Consider the following 17296-nt stretch of genomic DNA (forward strand, 5'->3'; position numbering starts at 1 on the left):
GAACTTAGGTGATGATGTGTACATATGCAGTTGCTCGTCCGCCACGGCCGAGGTTTAAAGTGAAACTAGGGTTGAACCCTGTTTTGCTGCTTAGAACGGCCTGTTGTAAATATTTTCTGTAATAAACTCTGAAACTTTATTTTCGGGATCCCAATGTATATACTAAACGTTCTAGTGAAACGTTACACCTTAACCAAAATGTTTAATCCCTAAATCGCCAATCATACTTAGTTACACGTTTTGGCCAAATGACTCGATTAGAAAGATTAACACTGTTTGCAAGGCACACCGTAACGGTCCCTGGAGTTTGGGGCGTTACATTTAAACCCTCTTTTAATTTATTAACTTATGAATAAATTAATTCTTTTACTTTTATAAAGAATCAAAATTCTTTAATAAAAGTAATTCTCACTAAACTCAAAGTGGTATTTTAGGTCAAAATATGTTTTCAAGACTTACCAAGTATTTATCTTGCAATAAGCAAAATTTTACTTTTTACCTTAAGTACCAAAATCTCATTTTTACACTAAGTGTGAAAATCCTATTTTTCACATTTTTAACTACATATTTGTTAGGTTATAACATGAAATTTACTTACCCAATTGTTACCAAAATTTCCCGATTCTATTTTTGGTACGCCATTTAGGTCTTTATAAAATATTAAGTCAAAAGAAGCATTTTTGATTGGTGAAATTATTTTCCAACACTAAGGTAAAAATGACCTTATTTTCAAGTCCTTAATTTTTCCAAACTTTGGCACTTAATAACTTTCAAACCGTTCAATATTTTATTCCAAATTTTACAGTGGAATACTAGGTTATACCAAGATTATGTCCACCAAATTTTAGAAAAACTGAGTTCATTTGCCCTATACAGTGGCTGTCCAAACTTGGTCCCGAAATTAAGAATACGAAAAAATAGTTTTTTACCTAAACATTGAAATAGCATAACTCACTCATTTTTAAACATTTTTGAGTGTTTCAGAAGCTCAATTTTATGTACACAATCTCAAAAACATCACAGTATAATTAAATTATTTAATATCAATATACAGTGGATGCTTGACCCCTTGGATGTCACGACTCAAAACTTGTATTTTGTTTTAGGGTTCTCACCAAAACCCTTAGGGATTTTGGTCCCTATTTTCAAAAATCAACACACAAGTATCGTAAAAATTATTGAGCAACTACCATAGCCTTATTACATCACCAATAAGAAACTTTAAGCATTAAATATACAAAATAATGCTTAAAAATAAAAACCATAGAATAACAACCATAAAAAGTAAACGTTTTACTTCTTTTTGTTCTTGATCTAGGTTTTTGATGTTCCTACTAGCTTTGAGTCCTTCAAAACTCTTTCAATGCCTTAACCAACTCCCCCGAACAACATAGATAGTTAGCTTTTGAAAAACCTATGGTTAAAAACTTTACAAAGTCAAATGTTTTCAAACTTTACCTTAGAGAAACCCTTCCTAGACCAAAGCTTAATGCTTCCAAGCCTTCTTAGTGTTCTTGAGGTTGAATATGGAGATAAAACTTGAGAGAGAGTTTTAAAAAAAAATGAGAGTGAAAGTGAGAGAGAGTGGGATTGGTTGGGGAGGGTTAGAAGAGCATATCAACTAAAAAAAATATCTAAACACTTGAGTGTTTTTACCATCCACTTGATGCCTTAGTCCTTATATTTAAATTGGGATTAAATTAAAAAAAATGTGGTCAACCCCATTAACTCCTTCACATGGCCAGCCACCACTTATTTTATATATGTGATCATATTTTCTTTTATATATATATAAAGATTAATAATTATTTCTTAAGAAGAAAAATCCAATTTGACTTCCTATAACCTTTTTCACTCTTATTAAGTTATAAAAACAAAACTTAACACATAATAATTAAATAAAATGTCTCTCACATTTAATTTAATTAATCACACAATTAATTTTAACCTAAGGTCCACTCATGGAATAAAATTCCCCAATTTGGTAAAATTAAGCATTTAACACAAAATGCCCTAAAATTTCCATTTTCCCTTAGGTTTATTATTTTTGACCAAACTTTAATTTTTATGAATGTATTTTATGCCCAAAATATATTTGTCATAGTTTTTCATTTTATTTTATGAGATTTTTACTCGATCAGGAATTTTGTGTCGGTCCAAGACCGAAAGTCTTATCTTGACTTTTAAACACAAATTCATAATTTGGCTAGCAATAACTCATGGAAATAAATTCCAAAAAAATATAATATTATTTAAAATAATATTCTTTAACTCGGGGAAAAAAATTCCCGACCCGAGTCGTTTCAAGGTACCTGAAACAAGGGACGTTACAACATCAAGGAAAAAAGTTCAATGGGTAAGAACAAGTCATTGATAAGTTGATAGTTTCAACACTAAAATAATTCTGAGTTCCATCCATGATGGTTAGTGTTGGTTGCCACCAGGTGAGAGTTAAACCTAGGGTTCTTAATGAAGTTCAGTTGAGTACAACAAGCTTTTCTAAAGGTAGCAAAGATTTTGTAAGAACTTCACCTCTGTGTACTTTGAGGTAGTGGTGCCTCTCATTTGATTTTGAGTTTCTCCCCGAAAAGTTTATGAAAGGATGAGCATATGACCATATTAGTGCTAAGTGAGAAAAGTGGGAAAATGAATGATCAAGTGGAGGTGTGTGAGGTATCACCAGTTTTATCATAAAAAAGACATTTGGTTCTAGCTTTTAAGCAACTAATGGTTTCGATAAAACTTTGTGGTACTTTCACTAAAGTAAAATTCAAGTCAAAATGCACTTTATTTTAGACACCAACACTAAATATGAGCTAGAGAAAGAAGTTTGTATTTAACCAAGTGGAGGAATGTTAGGATTTGTTAAATTACAAAGTCTAAGTGGTATTACACAAGTTAGGTGAAAAACCAAAACGGTTTCACATAAGTGAAGATGTGAAATTTGAATTTTTAAAAATTTTATTTTTAGGGCTAATGTGATACATTGAGGTGTCTAAGGATGCCCAAAAAAATTAGAAGCATTTGGAGGATTTTAAGGTCACTTTTGAGAAGTTGGACCTACATATGTGGCGTTGCATCGGCTCCTTGTAAGTGATGCATTGCCTAAAAATTTAAGATTTGGGCGAGACGCAGCAGATGATGCACTGTTTGGCAAGCGAGGTATCACCCATATTTAGGCGATGCATTGCCTGACGTGTCTGTACAAACACGTATTTTAAGCCCCAAATGATGTGTTTAAAAGCTTTAATCGTATTGGTTGGACCTCATGACAGTGACTACACTATAAAAGGGTACTTTTAGAGTTTGATAGACTTGATCACTTTTTAAACTCTCGCTATAACCTTTCGCTCTCATCATAAGTTTTCTCCAAAATATTCATAAATAAAGTGCTTGTCTTTGTGAATTTATAGGCTTGTTCAATCCAAATTCTCTTTCCTATGAGAGAAAGCCTTAAGTGTAAATGAAGAGCTAGGAAATAAAGAATTTGGACAATGATACATCTCATGTATAAGCCTTGTGTTTGATTCTCTTCATCAAATTGATTCATGTGGTGTTCTACCCAGGGTTTGAATTTGCAAAAAGAACAAAGCATTTGTTCTATAACTTGAATTTGCATCTCTCTATCTTAATCATTTATTTGACTATGTCAAACGTTATTGTGTGTAGATTATTATTATTTTGATGGTGTCATTTGGGAGAGATATATTGATGGTTTTATAAATCTGGAGGGTGGGAAAATTTGGAGATATACTAGGTTTTATGGAAATCTCAACGAAAGCCAAAGGAAGCACTCTTGGGAAATCTAAGGAGATTGTCTTCTTTGTACGAAGGGCCTTCGGTGGTGGGTAGTGATTTTAATGATTGAGATCTTATTTGTACGAAGGGACTTCAGTGGTGGGTGGTGGGTACTAACAATATTAAGAAGTGTGGAGGGATAGACAAGGCAGGGTATCTGATGAGAAATTCCAGGAATGTTATTGATGACTGTAGATTACGAGAGATTAAGTTTGAAGGGAGTCAGTTCACTTGGTGCAAGGAGAGAAATTGGTGTTTGAAAGATTAGATAGGGTCCTGCTCAATCCAGAGTGAAGATCTCTATTTTTTGTTTCTCGAGTCAAGCACTTGACTCGTTTAAAACCTGACTATTGCTTCTTACATTTTTTTGAATGATTTCCCAGACCAACAGAAATCTAAGGTTAAATGGAAATCGAGATTCCATTTCAAAAAGCATGGGGGGATCTGAAGAGATTTGAGAAAACTGTCAAGAATGGATGGAATGAAGTGGAGTATGGAAGTGGTGTGTACAATGTTAAAAATCACATATTAAATTGTGGTAGGAAGCTCGACAAATGGAATAAAAAGAAGAAAAAAGAATTTAAAGAAAAAGTTTATGGGTTAAATCAAAGAATCACTTACCTATCTAATTTTCATAATAGAAAGGATTGGAGAGAACATAAAGGCCTTGAAAGGAAGTTGAAAGTGATGATGGAAAAGGAGGAACAATATTGGAAGCAAAGAAGTCGTGCTTTATTGTTGAAAGAGGGTGATAGAAATATCAAAAAAGTTCATAAGAATGCCAACATAAGGAGGAAAAATAATGAAATTTTTGGGTTGTTTGAAGAGGATTTGAAGTGGGTCGATTATGAGGATGAGCTAATTAGAGTGGCATGCAATTAGTTTATTGACATAGTTCTTTCTAAGAGACTAAACCAAGATGCCCTCAGACATTTTGAAGCTATTATAATAGATTGGAGTGGATCTTTTTTTAGACTATGATGAGAGGGCTGGCCTATGATGAAAGATGGATTAAAAAGATAATGACATGTCAATGGGGAGAAAAGAGGAAAAATAATTATCAAAAGGGTCTTAGAGTAGGCGACCCCCTCTCACCCTTTCTTTTCCTTTTATGTTTTGAAGGTTGTCTTGCTTGATTCATGATACAGAAAGAAAAAGGGCTTATTCATGGAGTTAAGTTTGGTAGAAAAAGAGTTAGTGCCGCATCTTTTCTTTACATGTGATAGTTTTGTGTTTACGTAAGCTAAAAGGGAGGAATGTGAGACTATGATCAATATCATAAATCAATATTCTAACATTTCAGCCCAGCAATCAATATGGATAAGTCTAAGATGTGTGTGGGGAAACAGGTGGACTAGGAGAAAGGAAATGAGTTGGCTAACTTATTGGGGTCCATTTTGTTGAGTCTCATGCTAAATATTTGGGGTTTCCTAGCTTTACAGGTAGAAGGAAAAAAGAGGTATATGTAGTCATAAAGGATAGGGCCTGAAGTAAGCTAAGAGGATGGAAAATTGATAAGTTCTCCCAAGCAAAGAAAGCAATCCTTATCAAAGCAGTGATACAAGTTTTACCCACTTGTGGCATGTGTTGTTTTAGGCTGCCTAAGCACGTTATAAAGAAGCTTAATATTATGGCTGCCAAGTTCTGGTGGGGATCAACCTATTAAAAAAAGGAAGATCCATTGGTGCAAATGGGACGAGCTTTGTTATCCCAAGGAGGATGGGGTTTCAGATTTAGAAGTCTAGAGGAATTCAACCAACCCTTCTTGCAAAACAAAGCTAGAGAATTGTAGAAATATCATCAAAATAGGGCATTATTAGGCAGAAATATTGTAATTAATTCGGTATCATCACAGCTAAAGGATCTCAATTAATATCTTTTATTTTATGTATATATTGCTAGATTCTAGGACTAATTAGTTGACCTAGGATGTTGTCAGATTTATTCTGATTTGTACAACTTAAAAGCTTATTGTATCTTTCATCCTATATATATAGGATATTGTTTGTAGAGGAAAATATATCGATATACATTTTTCTACATGGTATCAGTGCATCTTTTTTGAGACCTCTTCTTCTCTCAGTTGTCTTCTTTTTGTCCATTGAAAATCGACCATGGCCACCTCAACTGATCCCAACACAACTAACGACAATCCTGCTATCTATGAAATTTCCAATAACTCATCTGAACCTATTTCCCATTAATATGAACAGCCTAATCTTCAAATCACCATTCATAAATTGAATGGTCAAAACTTCCTCCAATGGTCCCGATCTATGACCTTATATCTCACTGGTTGTGGCTGTTTGGGCTATCTTACAGGAGACGTATCTGGACCAGCCTTATTTTATCCCTCCTTCACAAAATGGACCTCCGAAAATTCCCTGATCATCTCCTGGCTTGTCAACTCCATGGAAGCTAACATAGGTTGAACCTATCTGTTTCTATCTACTGCGAAAGAAGTGTGGGACTCTTTCAAAGAAACTTTTTCTAACCTTGAAAATTTGGCTTAAGTGTTTGAACTCAAGTCCAAACTTCGGGACAAAAAAATACATGATTTTTCTGTAACTCAATATTATAGTATTTTGTATAATCTTTGGCAAGAAATTGACCTGTTTTATGTTCTAGAGTGGAAGTGTTCTGATGAGGCATCTTCCTACAAGAAAATGCTTGATCGAGAGAGACTATTTAATTTTTTATATGGCTTGAACCGGGACCTAGAGGAAGTTGGCGGTCATCTCCTTGGAAAATCTCCTCTTCCATCGGTTCATGGAGCCTTTGCTGAGGTCCGTCGTGAGGAAAGTCACAAAAGGGTAATGATGGGATCCCTTCAAACCACTGAAACAGATCATTCCATCCTTGCTGCCCGGTGACCTAATCCTAATACTGATTCTCATGGGCCACAACGTGACCATCCCTGGTGTGGTCATTGTAGTAAGACAGGCCATACAAAGGCTACTTGTTGGAAAATCCATGGTAAACCTATGGATTGGAAGCCCTGAAATAGAAATAATGCTACTGGAAACAATGCTTTCATATCTGATCTAAAGGCTTCCTCTGCCCCAGGTATTTCTGCTGCACTTACTGTTCAAACCACCCCTTGGATTATTTACTCTAGCGCATCTGATCATATGACTAGGCAATCACATCAGTTTACCACTTACAATTCTTGCCCAGGTAACATTAAGATAAAAATAACAAATTATTCTATTTCGACTGTGGCCGGTAAAGGATCTGTTTTTCTTTCTCCTACTCTTACACATAAAAATGTTCTCCATGTTCCAAATATGTCATACAATCTCCTTTCCATTAGCAAACATACCCTTGATCATGGTTGTCTTACTAAATTTTCACCCATGTGTTGTGATTTTCAGGAAATGTCGTCGGGGAAGACGATTGAGAGTGTGAGGGAATGTAGCGGGCTGTATTACTTTGAAGTTGATCCTCCACCTACTCAAATTAATAAAAGTTTGCATTTTGATTGTACTATTTCTAGTGATTTTGATATTATAAGATGGCATCATCGTCTAGGACATCCTAGTTTTCCCTATCTAAAACATTTGTTTCCTAGTATGTTTCGAAATAAAAATTTGAGCATGTGTTAAATGTGAAGTGTGTCAATTTGCAAAGCATACTCGTACTGTGATTCGCTCTCGCCCTTATAAAGCATCTCAACAATTTACTCTTATTCATAGTGACATGTGGGGGCCATCCCGTGTTACCAATCTTTCAAATACTCGTTGGTTCATCTCTTTCATAGATGATCATACAAGCTTAACTTTTGTATTTCTTTTAAAAGAAAAATCTGATGATGCTGCCATTTTTAAAAAAAATTACTCCATGATTAAAAATCAATTTCAAGCTAATCTTCAAGTCTTCCACATAGATAATGGCATTGAATATTTTAATTCCATCTTAAAAGATTATTTTCTCGCTAATGGCATAATCCACAAAATTTCACGTGTCAGCACTCCTCAGCAAAATGGGATAGTTGAATTGAAGAATCAGCATTTATTAGAGGTTGCTACGATTCTCATGTTTACTACTTTAGTTCCTAAATTTTTTTGGGGTGAAGCTGTTTTAACAACGGCTTATTAACAAAATAGAATGTCGTCTTGTGTCTTACAACATCAAACTCTAATCTCGCTACTTCTCAAAGCTTATCCTCAAACTCACCTTATATCTGAAATTCCACTCAAAACGTTTGGCTGTACCTCCTATGTTTAGTTGTAGGTCCGAATCATACCAAGCTTGATCCTCATTCTCATAAGTGTATGTTTCTTGGTTATTCTTCCACAAAAAAAGGTTACAAATGTTATAATCCTATCACCCGACACATGCATGTCTCTTTAGATGTTACATTTCATGAAGAACAATCATTTTATTCCAACACTTCGCTTCGGGGAGGGACTGATATGGATGATCAATGTTGGGATAATTCTCTACCAATGATAAGACCTGAGTTTGGTCCACTTTCTAATCCTATTTCTGATCATTCTAGTTCAATTTCTGATCTTATTTCTGCCATAAACTCTAAAACTATCATACCTGAAATGGAAAGCGAAGGCCAAAGGTATTCAGACAAAGAGTTGCTGGATTATACTCAGCGACGGCGTAAAACTCAAGTAATACAGCCAGCAGAAGACCCTGCATCTTATGAATCTGAACCAGCAACAAATCCTACTATAAGTAACTCTTTGAACCCCATCTCAGCTAATTCTAATCCTAATCTCGAGTATCCTAGTGTGATAGAATCAGATCTGCCCATTGCAAAAAGAAAGGGAGTTAGGAGTTGTACTCTACATCCTATATCTAAATATGTATGCTACAGCAGACTCAAACCAAAGTTCAAAGCCTTTTATGCCAAAATCAAGGAAGTAATCATTCCAAGGAATATTGAGGAAGCTCTTTCAGTTCTTGAATGGAAGAAAGAAGTTGATGAAGAAATAGGAGCACTAGAAAAAAATACAACTTGGAAAATTGTTGTCCAGCTGAAGAACCATCATATGGTAGGATGCAAATGGATTTTTTCTATAAAATACAAAGTTGATGGCACTGTTGATCAATACAAGGCAAGGCTTGTGGTAAAGGGGTTTACTTCAAACATACGGGGTGGACTACACAGAAATTTCGCCCTAGTAGCAAAACTGAATACAGTACGAATCCTATTATCAGTAGCTACCAATCTCGACTGGCCATTATAGCAACATGACACAAAGAATGCCTTCTTGAATGAAAATTTGGAAGAGGAGGTGTATATGAAAATCCCGCTGGGTTTTGAAGGAAGATATGGAAAAGAAAATGTGTGTCACTTAAAGAAATCTCTCTACGGCTTGAAGCAATCACCACATGCATGGTTTGAGCGGTTCAATCAAGTGATTAAGAATAATGGGTACAAACAAGGTCAATCAGATCATACATTATTTTTCAAACATTAAAAATATGGTAAGATTGAACTTCCTATTGTCAATGTGGATGACGTGATTCTAACTAGTAATGATCTGAATGAGTTAGAGAACCTTAAAAAATTGCTAGCTCAAGAATTCGAAGTAATGGCTCTAGGTCAAATGAGATACTTTCTAGGTATGGAGATTGCAAGAACCAAACTGGGGATTTTAGTCTCTCAACATAAATATGTTATTGATTTACTCAAAGAGACAGGAATGCTTGGGTGTAAACCAATTGCAACACTAGTTGAACCCAAAGGGAAGTACAAATAGGTGATAAAAGAAAAACCAGTGGACAAAGGGATGTACCAACGACTGGTGGGAAAATTGATATATTTATCCCATACAAGACCTGATATTTCCTTTGCAGTAAGCTTGGTTAGTCAGTATATGCATAGCCCTTTAGAAGAACACTTGGAGGCAGTCTATAGGATATTAAGATATCTGAAAGAGACACCAGGAAAGGGTCTATTGTTCAGAAAGAATGAAGATAGGAGTGTAGAAGCCTTTACAGATGTTGATTGGCTAGGTTCAATTGAGGAAAAAAGGTCTACATCTAGATATTGTACTAAGGTATGGGGGAACCTGGTTACTTGGAGGAGAAAAAAGCAACATGTTGTTGCAAGAAGTAGTGCAGAAGCTGAGCTTAGAGCTTTTGCTCAAGGAGTATGCGAGTTTATCTAGATTAAACGTGTTCTTGAAGAATTACAACTTCAAAGGACAAACCCTCTGAAACTATACATTGACAATAGATCAGCAATCAATAGCACACAATCCATTTCACCATGACAGGACCAAACACGTGGAGGTGGATCGTCACTTCATGAAAGAAAAAATAGAAGAAAAAGTACTGTGTGTTATTTATGTGCCAAGCAAAAAACAAGCTGCTGATTTGCTAACAAAAGGTTTATCAAAGGAAAGTTTTGATGAACAAGTGTGCAAGCTAGGAATGTGAGATCTGTATGCTCCAGCTTGAGGGAGGGTGTAGAAATATCATCAAAATAGGACTAATTATTAGGCAGAAATATTGTAATTAATTTGGTATCATCACAGCTAAAGGAGTTGACATAATATCTTTTATTTTATGTGTATATTGCTTGATTCTAGGACTAATTAGTTGATGTAGGTTGCTATCAGATTTATTCTGATTTGTACAACTTAAAAATTGATTGTATCTTTCATCCTATATATAGGATATTGTTTGTAAAGGAAAATATATCGATACGCATTTTTCTACAAGAATAATTAGGGACCCAACTTTCTTATGCCTAATGTTCTTAAGGAGTGTTATTTCAATGATTGCATATTCCTTGAGGCAAAGACTAACAATTACAACTTCTATATTTGGAGAAGTATCCTTTTGGGCAGGGAAATAATTCAACAAGATGCTAGATGGCGTGTGGGTAATGCGGTGGAGGTGCGAATTTGTGAGGATAAATGGGCTCCTAGACCTAACGAGTATAACTTTATAGTTTTCATCTTTAGTCCATGGCCATATCAATACATCTTTACATTTTCCATTCACAATAGGAATGCTCAGAATCCAAGGGACATCCTCTCCATGAAATTTACTAGTCACCAGATCTTCTCTCCAATTTCCACTATTATCAAGCAAATTTTCCACTTTAGTACCATTAGGCATATTTGATCATCTTCTCAAGCTAAAGTGGTCATGTTTCTGCCAGGAAGCTTGTTGGCACCCAGGTTGAATGTCTCAAACAATGAGAAAATGAGAGGATGGTGGCAGTGATTATGGCACCTGCAGGTTCCTTCAAAAAAAAAATGTTCTAGTGGAAAGTGTGCAACAATTGGCACTCTATGACTAGTAATCTCAAGCATAGAGGCATGGAAATTGATGAATGTTGCTCTATGTGTGGCCTAGTCTGAAATGGCGTGCCATGCCCTATGTGGTGTAACATGGTTAAAAGGCTGTGGAAATTGACACCTTTCTACCTGTAGCTCCCTGTTGAAATCGGTCCAAGCCCTTTGGATTATATATTGGAAACCCAACAAGCTCTTGATGAGGACGACTTTACCAAATTTGTTGATATTTAGTATTAGTACATTCCCAATGGGGCTGACTTGACTGAATGGGGACTATCATTTTATTAAGAAGAATCTGAGTTTTAATAGTTCATGTAATAGTGACAACACTACAAGGCATAACAACTCTAATTGCAGGTTGAAGCCTCCTCCTCCTGGGTCGATCCAGATCAGTTGTGATGCTGCCCTTAAAGTTGGGGTGAATGGCTTTGGTACTGGGGTGATTTCCAGATATCACTTAGGGCGATTCCTGGAGGTAAATTTCACTCTGGCTGTACATTGGTGGAGGTGGCTAAAGCCCCTAGTCTCAAACTTGGTTTGCAGTTGGCGGAGTAGATTGGTGTGGATGACTTCCATCTTGTTCATGTCTGGAAGAATGTGGTAATTGCCATTAACAGTAGGTTGCCTTGGTTTTGTTTAATTTTTGTTTTGTGATTGAGAATATCAGTGAACATCCCCTCTTTACTAAGTGCTCTAATATAGAACATACTAATAGTGAATATAATATTGCAACTCATTCTATTGCAGCTTTTAGTTTCCAAAACTGTTGTAACCATTTGTGGATTGGTAATGGTCCTAGATGGATCCTTCAACTCGATTTGGAGGATTTCTCTCCTTGCGTGTAGCCGGTTTTGTCTTTCATAAAATTTCTTTCCCTAAAAATTATGGATATGGTTTTATTATTCATAGTTATACGCTAATATCTATTTTTATCTTAAATTCTATATAAGATTAAGATTACAAATTCTAGTATGCAACTGTTATAAACAACAAATGTTTACTTTTAGTTTTTATGTTTTTGTGATTTGTTGAGAACCTAGTCCAAAATTTGTGTTTACTTATAGAGTTTTCTCTAATTAGTTTTTTTTTTTAAAATGATTTCTTTTAGACTTTTTAAGGTTTGTAAGAAGTTTTTCAGCGTTCAATATTGGTTTTTGTAATTCAACGATTTTTTAATTTTTTTTTATTTTAGTACTTATGAATTGGATCATGTAATCTCTACAAGTCCTTGTTATTTTGGATTATTAATTTCAAGAACTAGATTGATAAATAAATGTCAATGGTATCTTGGCAAGTTTTACGGCTTGTTATGTGTCCATTTTATTTTGGCATTGTCATATTACTATTGTCCAATTATGACTTGGTTATTTTGTTATATTTTATCATAACTTATAATAATGAAAAGGATTTTAGCTTGTTGGTTTTTTTATTTTATTTATTTAATTTTTCAAAACTTTTTTTGAGTAAGTTTTAGTTAACAATTTTATTTGTTTTTTTTTTGTAGTCTATAATCCAATTTTTCGAAAACTCATACTTTTTTGGAGTGACATATTTTGGACTAAAGTTATCGGGACTACTTCCTTGGGTGTGTGTATTTTTTTTATTGTTTAAATATTCGCGATAATTTTGTGTCATATCAATTGCTTTAGTTTTTAGCAACTCATATTTTAAATTGTCTGTGTCATTTGACTAGACAATAAACCTTTTGGATAAATAAAAGCGATTATGTGACTCTTTTTTTTTTTTAAAAAAAAGGTTAAACTTTCACTCTGAATTTGTAGCGCACCAATTTTTTATTTTATTTTATTAATTTGTGTGTTTTATTTTTGTTGACCTTGAATTTGGTCAACGACACAGAGTCTAGGAAACGACAAGAAAATGATATAGAGCTTGAAAATAATCTAATGGAAAAATAAAGAACACAGGGATTTATAGTGGTTCGGTCCCAGCGATTGGTAATGACCTACGTCCACTTTATACTATTATTAATATTGAGCTCCAAAGGTGTGATAAAAGAACTAGGGTTCCTGAGCTTCATAGACCTTCGGAGAAGAAAACAATACAACGATGGATAATAGTAATATAATTCTCTAAGCAAAAAAGATCGATCCCCTTCCTTGAGCTATCTCTTGTGTATTTATAGGCTCAGGAAGAGTTACATGAATTAGGAAATAGTATCTAACCTTAATGATCGGATCTGCAGGTCATAATGAAGAGATATTCTCGGATATCGTCACAACTGTACAGATCTTTACATAAATGAGCGAATATACGACCACGCTGGTCGTATATAGAACTTGATCTCTTCGTGCAGAAATAATGTTGGTCGATAGGCGAGCCGTATCTCTGCTATGTGTCCGCCATGTATCGAAAATTCTTGCCACGTCATCAACAACTGATTTTTGGATAAACATTTGCCCCCAAGATTATTTATCGCGACCAGCAATAAGTAAACTTAGGAAAATAACTTTTCGTATGCCCCACGAAATCTGTCAGAACTCTCGTGCGTTCTTGAAAATAGTGACCTAATCACGTCCAATCATGCCTTTTCAGTTTTCAAAAAAATCATTCCGACGTCTGTTACACTCCCCCATGCCTTGAAAAAGGTAACCCATGATTACCCCTTTCCGGCACACCTCAGTTATATAAATAATCCCCATATTCTCCTTTTAACTCTTTACATGCCATCCTTTTGCTAAGAACTCTCAAGAAATATATTCCAGAGCCAAGGACTTTAACGTTTTCAGACACTTCGCTGAGGATCTCTCACCTGCAAACTCAAAGTCCCTCCTTTTCAAGATCTTCAATCTTCACTCAGGTAAACTTTCTTCGACGTTTAACCCTTTGAGATACCATGCATGCTGTTTCTGTGCTCTGAAACTTTTTGTGTTATTGGGTAGAAATTTGTGAAGAATTTGCATATACCGTTTGATGCTTGATAGGGTAGTGTACTTTTGCTCTATATAAGTTAGGAATCAGTTTGATAGTCAGGATCATGGGTTTAGGGTGTAAAATCAAAGTAAAAATTCGATTTTTAAGCTAGTTGAAAAACTCGGTTTTTCCCGCCCCTTTGGAGTTGAAAAAGTTTTTTTCAGAAAAACATTTTACTTTCACTTTTTGATCCATTTTTCAAACTACTCACATAAAACTTAGTGTTTCGGTTAGACTGCTGCTGGTCGATAGACGCGAGCAATGTTATTCCACCTTTCAACATAAGCTCCCAGGTTGTGCGTCTTATCTCCTCCTTTGTCTGTTTGCAGTTTATATGCAAGACCCATGGGGAGGAGAAAGACCCATCGATGACGATTTTCTAGCTGAACTGCTCGAGGATGAAGAACAACCCTCGACATTGATACCCGATATTCCCTTTTCTCGTATTAATCCAAACACTTCCCCAGTTTTGACCCGAAACATGGCTCGCACCAAAACCAAGGCCCAAAAAAGAAAAACCTTCGAAACTTCTCATCAGCCTGCTGCTACGACTGATGCTCCCTCGACTAGTGGTTGAGACGAAAATGCCCCTGATCCAAACATCCAAAGACATGCCTTCCCCCGACACGTTATTCAGCCAGATGTCGAGTGGCATGTAGTCTCTGAAAGTAGGGTGACAGTCAGAATGATCGCCAACTACTTAAAGAAATATAGTCTGCCAGGGGTGACCCTAGTCAAGCCCAACCCATACCAAAGGGCTAATCTGCCTGGAGGCGCCTATAGCACCTGGTTGCAGTTTCATATTAAGGCAGGGGCCACTTTGCCTCTTCACCCATTCTTTCAGGGGGTGGCCAACTATTTTGGAGTTGCCCCCTTCCAAATTACCCCAAATGGATATAGGATGCTTGCTACACTCTATATCCTGTACAGCCAGAAAAAATGGCCCGTGCCATCGCCTCATGAGGTCAACTTTTTGTTCGACCTTAAATCTAACCCCAACCATGAAGGCACAGGGTTCTTCCACCTTTGTCATCAGGAAAACGGACGCACTTTCCTGACTGACATAACCCACATATCAAATGTGGGGTGGTACTATCAAGAGTACTTCCATACAACGGACCTGGTCGCAGACAACCTGGCTTTCGCACGAGGAAGTAAAACTTTCGCATTGCTGGCTGACATTTTCACTTAGTGTTTTCCTCCACAATGTCTTAAACTTTTAATGTCTTCCAAGCCCGTGGCTGCGACCAAACCCAACTCCAAGAATGGAGTCAAGATCGACACTCTTAGCCAGCATGCCAGATGCTTAGAAGAGTGTCAAGAATCTAGTTACAGAGGCTAACCTTAGGTTGGTTGGCCTCTAGGCCCCTCAATCAGATATGAGGGTGCCTTTGGCAGGGAGTGCTCGCACCGAAAGAGAACCCAAGCAGCAACCTCAAGCGTCTCCTCCGCGAAGGAGACCAACTGGGGTCACGATTAGGGAACCTGCTAGAACTCCTCGAGCAGAGAGGCCCTCGGTCCCCTTAGGAAAAGGAAAGCAGAAGGCCACCGAGCCTGTCGACCTCTCTGATGACTCGTCGGATGACAACGGTATAGTAATTTCGCTTTTAAACAATTTGCCAATTCCTTGTCATCTATTCGATGGGGACGAAAATTTTAAATATGCTCCACACTTAGGGCAGACTTCTTCGTGTCAAAGAATGAGTGTAAGACTAGTAGAGTCTATAGTGTAGCGACCAGTAATAATAGCTCGGGTATTGGACTTTGCAATCCTTTTTTGTTTCTTTTTCTGATGTAATGTGTTTGGCTATTCATGATATCTCATGGTTTGACTTTGTTCTTGCTTTTCAGTTATGGACTCCACCAATGTATTCGACCTTTACAGCACCCCAGAGGCTGCGGCTGCCCCTTCGAGCAAAAGGAAATCCAGCAAGAGACATGCTGGGGAGAGTAGCAAAGAGCCTGAGCCGAAGAAGTTCCGAAATGCAGGCCCTTCGGAGGACGGGCCCTTGGCCACCGCAACTCCGCCTTCCTCCCATGAGCAACAGACTCCATCTGCTGTGGCCAGGTCGACTTCTTCTCCTGCTGTCCATTTGACCAAACCCAGCAGGAAGCTCCTGCTTCAACCAAGAATCTGATGGTTGGCCGCTCCTTTAAACTGATCAAGGAGAGGCTTACTAAAATCGCCAAGTGCAATCGCTACCAACCGGCAATGGCGGTTACGGAGATGATGGGCATTGACCTAATTCTGAACCGAGCTCTGAATGAGTTCACCAGTGTAAGTTGTCTCCTTTGTGAAATTAGGCTTTTGGTAATTTACTGTTTGTCTAATTTTTGTTCTGAATGCAGGCCATGCTAACCCTTACTGCTGGCTGCATCCACCTGGGTGCTGTCACCGAGGAGGCCAGGACCTCGGATAAACGACACAAGGACGAACTCAAAGCTACCGAGGCTAGGCATGCTCATCAGCTGGCGGTGGTGACTGCGGAGAAGGCCCAACTGGCCAAGGAGTTGGAGGAGAAGCTGAAGTTTCTGGAAAAAGCCCACGAGCTGAGGGATCAATACAAGGAGTCCAACCACTCTAACTATAAGGTGGCTAAGCAGCTCGAGCTGGACTTGATCGCGAGCAAGCTAGAAACTAGAGACATGGAGGATCGAGTTAAGGAATTGGAGAAGACTAATGCTGCCAACTTAGAGAGGTACAAACATGCCACCCTGAGGTGCTTCTATGACTTCTGGAAGCACAACCAGGGTGCCAATTTTGATTATCTTCCTGAGAATGCGAGGGAAGCTGAGCTGGCTCGCTACGCAGCTCAACTGGCTGAAGAGGAAGGGTCGAGGGTCCCTGCCTCTCCCGAAATCTTGCTGGCCATCGGGATGGAGGGTGCAGACAATGAAGCTGTCGACCAGAACCTTCCCCAGGATTCTTCAGCTCCTCAAGCTCCTTAGTTTTTTTTTTCTTTTATATTTCTTTTCTAATTACACGACCTACGGGTCGTGATGTAAAGACAATATAATTTTTTGGTTTGCTGCACGAGCAGCTTTTACTTTTATTTTGAACAATAACATCCAAATAGTTACTGCTTGCGGTGTAAAAAGGATCGCTTTGATATTACAATATATTTGCATATTATTATAACATCTAATTGTTCGCATGACCGAACTTATCATAGCACTTTGGTTTGATTTAACAAAATATCAAAATTTTGAAAAATACTCTAAGTTCCCTAACATGCTTTCACTTATTTTGCTCATATGTTTACATACCTTTTAACGATATGCTTTGCTTACTTGTA

At 37.1% G+C, this 17296-nt stretch overlaps 1 protein-coding gene across 1 annotated transcript; it reads left to right on the forward strand.

Moving 5' to 3' along the window:
• The first annotated feature begins 4203 nt into the window (after positions 1 to 4203).
• Positions 4204 to 4680, forward strand: LOC133825510 (uncharacterized). The gene has a single exon (XM_062258440.1). It carries the CDS (start codon positions 4204 to 4206, stop codon positions 4678 to 4680), a length of 477 nt encoding a protein of 158 aa, XP_062114424.1.
• The last annotated feature ends 12616 nt before the right edge of the window (positions 4681 to 17296 follow it).

The sequence above is a fragment of the Humulus lupulus genome, chromosome 3 (assembly GCF_963169125.1).
Source record: "Humulus lupulus chromosome 3, drHumLupu1.1, whole genome shotgun sequence".
Classification (NCBI taxonomy): domain Eukaryota; kingdom Viridiplantae; phylum Streptophyta; class Magnoliopsida; order Rosales; family Cannabaceae; genus Humulus; species Humulus lupulus.